Raw genomic sequence first — 4,558 nt, 5'->3', positions numbered from 1 at the left:
TGAGCAGGGGTGCTGTCCAAGAAGAGGAAGAATGCAGAGCTCCTAAACCAGTCCATCAGCCTTGCACAAGTCTGTCTAAACTGAGTGTAAATTCAAATGGAGAATTAGAAATTGAGAGAAGGCTCTCCGGCCACTGGAGCACTCAAAGATACTAACACCTGAGCCAAGGAAAAGCTGCCTTTGACCTGGGGAACTGGCCCGGCCCTCACAGGCAGGCCTTGGTATTCTCCTGCTGAACATCAACAATTTCACAGTGTAGCAGCCCTGGACATGGCCATTTGGTGACCATGATGGGTCTAGACAAAACAAGACCGCCAAACAAAGACAAAACAGAAGACTATTGTCCAAACCACAAAAATGGCCAGTCCCCTGTCTGGCTAATAGGAGTGACGGCTGCTGATTTTGCTAATTACAGCAACAGCCTTGCTTCACTCTTCTCATCTTCTGGAGAAGATGTTTTAAGATACCCAGTGAAGCTCTACTCCCTGGTAGGATCCAAGGCAAATCCAAGCCCCACTTCTTTAATCCCTTCCCCAGTTATTTAACAAGTCTAAGCCCTTTCTAACCCCTCTTCCTGAGATGCCTCATGGTTTGCCATGGTGCTTGTTCTGTTTCAGTGCACTACATCAGCAAGGCCGTTTATTCCTGGTGGTCTTTGGTTGGAGGGCATTGACACACCATAACATTTCATTTTACCCCTCACCTTTTTTCTCTGGGCTTCAGTGTGTCCCTGAAGTCTTCTGGTCAATATTATATACCCCTCAGATGGCAGGCTAGTGCACGCACTGCTTCAAGCACAAGGTCTCCGCTGTCCGCTTTGTTCACTTGATGCATGTCCAGATCCAGCTCAAACATCAGCTACTTCTGTGAAGACCCAGTATCCCCCTGAAACGATCCAGCCCGGAGATGCTACCACACATGGTACTAACCTCAGTTAGCAGATACTCAGTAAATATTTTTTTTTACAAATATTTTTAAACACTCCCCATAGATTATAAATTTATTGAGAGCAAGTGCTGTGCTGTGCTAAGTCACTCAGTCATGTCCAACTCTTTGAGGCCCCATAGACTGTAGCCAGCCAGGCTCCTCTGTCCATTGAATTCTCCAGGCAAGAATACTGGAGTGGGTTGCCATTTCCTCCTCCATATTGAGAGCAAGAACTCTGTCTTATTCATCTTTGGGTCCTCAGTGTCTAAAGTGGTTCATATAGAAAGTGTTCAATGAAAGGTCATTAAATGAGTAAATGGTCAGATGGATGAATGAAATGTTAGACTTGGAAAGGACCTAAACAGTGATAGGGGTCTCAAACTCAGATACCTATTGGAGCTCAGCAGGTGATGGACAAGGAGGAGCTTCTGGTTTCCTGGACAATACCTGCCCCATCAGTCCCAGTGAGTTGTTGCTGGGAAGGAGAGTGCGTTCACTGTTGCCAGGATCTTCTGAATATTTTTTTTTTAAATATAAAATATGCAGTTTTAATATGGTAGCAACTACTTTACTTTTCAAAGTAGGCTTCTCTTCTTTTCCGTAGCTCTTCTGAAGTAGGATGTGAACCCGATGTCTGTGGGATATCTTGTCATCTATTTCTGGAAGTACCTTGCATACTGAGCTGAATGGCCCTGCGGAGATCGGCTTCTTCATCTTCCATGTCAATTTCTTGGCGACTTAGTGCCAGAGCCCTCTGCAATTCCTCCTCATCCTCTTCTAACATTCCTGTCCCATCATTTACTTCTAAGACGTGTTCTAGATCTGTTTTCTGGACTCTCTGTTCTTTAAGTTGTGCTAATTCTTCTCCAATAAGTTTTGGTTGATGCATCTGTTGGACCCTGATCATCTGTAGAAGTTGGTCAGCTTCGCAATCTGGCAGATCACCCTTAACAACAAATATAGAGTAACCTTCCTGTTGTAACTGAGCCAAGAAAAGTGCAAGGTATGTGTCTGATATTAATTCTGGACCCATCAAAAGAGAATTCAAGTTGAACCACTGTTTTCCTAATTTTCTAACTGTAAACCAGTGTTCTTTATAGTTGCATATAAATGATCTTTCATTTATGGGATCAATCCTGAGCCTCTGGTACTCTGGACTGTTAAACAGGATTAGTTCTAAACCCCAAACTTTCAAGGCATTGCTTATAACTTGAATAGAGAAAAAGCCACTGTCATCCATATTTCCAGAAGGCTGCTGCAAAAATGTGCGATAGTCTTCACTAGTAACTCCTCCTTCTGCCATTCTCATCCTCTCTTCCTCATCTAGCTGATGTGCAATTGAAGATGATTCCACAGGGCTGAAGTATTCTCCTTGCAGTAGGTTATTCAAGCAATGTTGAGCACAAAGTGAGCCTTCTTGTTTTTCGTGGAAGATGGACTCCATGTTTATTTGTCTGGAGCCAACGGCCCCCGCGCTGAACCACCCCCCTAGGATCTTCTGATTTTTAAAGAAAAGACAGATATACATCATTTTCTAATGTTTTGAAATGCTGTGTGGGCCTAATGCATCCGTGGACCAGATTTACTTTCTGGTCTGCCAATTTGTGACTTCTGATCTTCAGTTCAGTTCAGTTCAGTCGCTCAGTCGTATCCGACTCTTTGCGACCCCATGAATCGCAGCACACCAGGCCTCCCTGTCCATCACCAACTCCCGGAGTTCACTCAAACTCACATCCATCGAGTTGGTGATGCCACCCAGCCATCTCATCCTCTGTCGTCCCCTCTTCCTCCTGCCCCCAATCCCTCCCAGCATCACAGTCTTTTCCAATGAGACAACTCTTGGCATGAGGTGGCCAAAGTACTGGAGTTTCAGCTTTAGGATCATTCCTTCCAAAGAACACCCAGGGCTGATCTCCTTTAGAATGGACTGGTTGGATCTCCTTGCAGTCCAAGGGACTCTCAAGAGTCTTCTCCAAGAGTCTTCTGGTCTTAGCCGACTCCTAATTTTATGTACAGGAGACTGTGGTCCAGAGAGGTTAGGGACATTCCTGAGGTCATCTGGTCATTGGGAGAACTGACTCAAACCCAGGTCTTAAGAAGAATCACAATGCAAAAAAGAAAAAAGAATCACTGTCCAAATTACTACCTACTGATCATATTCTGGGAGTAGAGCATTCAGACCTTAACACTCCTATTCAAGCCAAACTGCGGGTGTTATGGGTGAGAAAACTGTTAGTAAAAATCTTAGAAATGTGATCTAGACTTTGTTGATGGTTCTATATGTTAGATAATATTTCTAAGCAGGTCCTAATATTTGCTTCCCTTCCCCAATGTTGTGTCTGTATTTCCTTTTCACTAGCAAACTTAATTATATATCCTTTAAATAGAACTTTTTTTTGGTCAGTATGGAACATGTAGTGTAAAACGTCAAATTGTAGTATAAAACTACAAGGTTTATAATAACAACTCCAAGTCCCCAGCCCCACACTTCCCCTCCTCAGTGCTGTTCCCCAAAGGCAATTACTTCCAACTCTTTTAAGTGGTAATATGCTTTGCTTAAAAATCTTTTTAAATTAATTGTTCTCTTGTTTTGCCCTTCTGCTCTAGGAAGCTTTCTGGTATCATTTATTTCATCATTTTCTCCTCCTCAGTTTCTCAGTTTTCTACTTCTAGAATTCCTGTTAGTTGGTGTTTCTAATTAGAACCACCTTTTCTTCCCTGTCTTCCATCTCTTTTAAAAAATCCATTTTATTTGAGACTTCCTCAGTTTTGTCTTACAGACCTTTTGTCTTTTATTTGTGCTATTATATTTTTAAATTCCCAGTATGCTATTCATTCTCTGAATGTTTTCTCCTTAGTGTCCCCCTCTTCTTAACTGGTAAAGAATCTGCCTGCAGTGCAGGAGACCCCAGTTCAATTCCTGGGTCAGGAAGATCCCCTGGAGAAGGGAAAGGCTACCTACTCCAGGGTTCTTGCCTGGAGAATTCCATGGACAGAGGAGCCCTGCAGGCTCACTGCCTGGGGTCGCAGAGGCGGGCCTGACTGGCTGACTTTTCACACTCCCTTCTTGTTCTGTGGCTGCAGCGGCATCGCACGCTCCCAGTAGTTGTAGTTTGTTTGCTTGCTTGCTTGAAGTTTCTTACACTCTGTTTTCTTTGAGTTCCTTTTTATTCAGTGTTTGTTCCAATCTCTGCTTTCCATTAGCAGATTTCCTCAAATGTCTAATGGGCTTTGGATGTATGATTATATTTAAAACTGAGACTAAAATAAAAATAAATAAGCAAAGCACTAACATACTGATGATGAGTGCTATGTGCAAGGTAGGGGCTTTTGACTGGTGGGCTTCACTGTTCAATAATCAGGTAGGAGACCCGGGTATTGTTCTTAGCTTTCCAATGGTCAGTGTTGGCAGACAATTTTATGAGAGAAGAATCCTCTAGATTTCTGCCTGAGAAATAAACATGCTGGCTCCCAGTGTTCTGAGAGCCCAGTAGAAGGATCGAAGAGGGTTTGGAGAACTCACTGTCTAACATGCAGACTTTCACATCATTCCTCTGTTTCTCGTGTTCTGCCTCACCCCTAGCCCAACAAGGGTCCTCAGATCCTTTCTGGTTCAACGTCTCCAAGGGAA

The 4,558-nt window shown here is 43.4% G+C and overlaps 1 protein-coding gene across 1 annotated transcript; it reads right to left on the bottom strand.

Annotated features, from left to right (window-relative positions):
- Positions 1 to 1,495: 1,495 nt before the first annotated feature.
- LOC104994153 (ataxin-3-like) lies at positions 1,496 to 2,411 on the bottom strand. The gene is given in 1 exon segment (XM_010847631.1): positions 1,496 to 2,411. A coding segment is annotated over 1 exon segment (876 nt). The 5' UTR covers positions 2,372 to 2,411.
- Between the last annotated feature and the right edge of the window lie 2,147 nt (positions 2,412 to 4,558).

The sequence above is a fragment of the Bison bison genome, unplaced genomic scaffold, assembly GCF_000754665.1.
Source record: "Bison bison bison isolate TAMUID 2011002044 unplaced genomic scaffold, Bison_UMD1.0 scf7180017864252, whole genome shotgun sequence".
Classification (NCBI taxonomy): Eukaryota; Metazoa; Chordata; class Mammalia; order Artiodactyla; family Bovidae; genus Bison; species Bison bison.
Note: the sequence above shows the minus strand (reverse complement) of the source record. Positions and strands in the feature narration are given on the sequence as shown.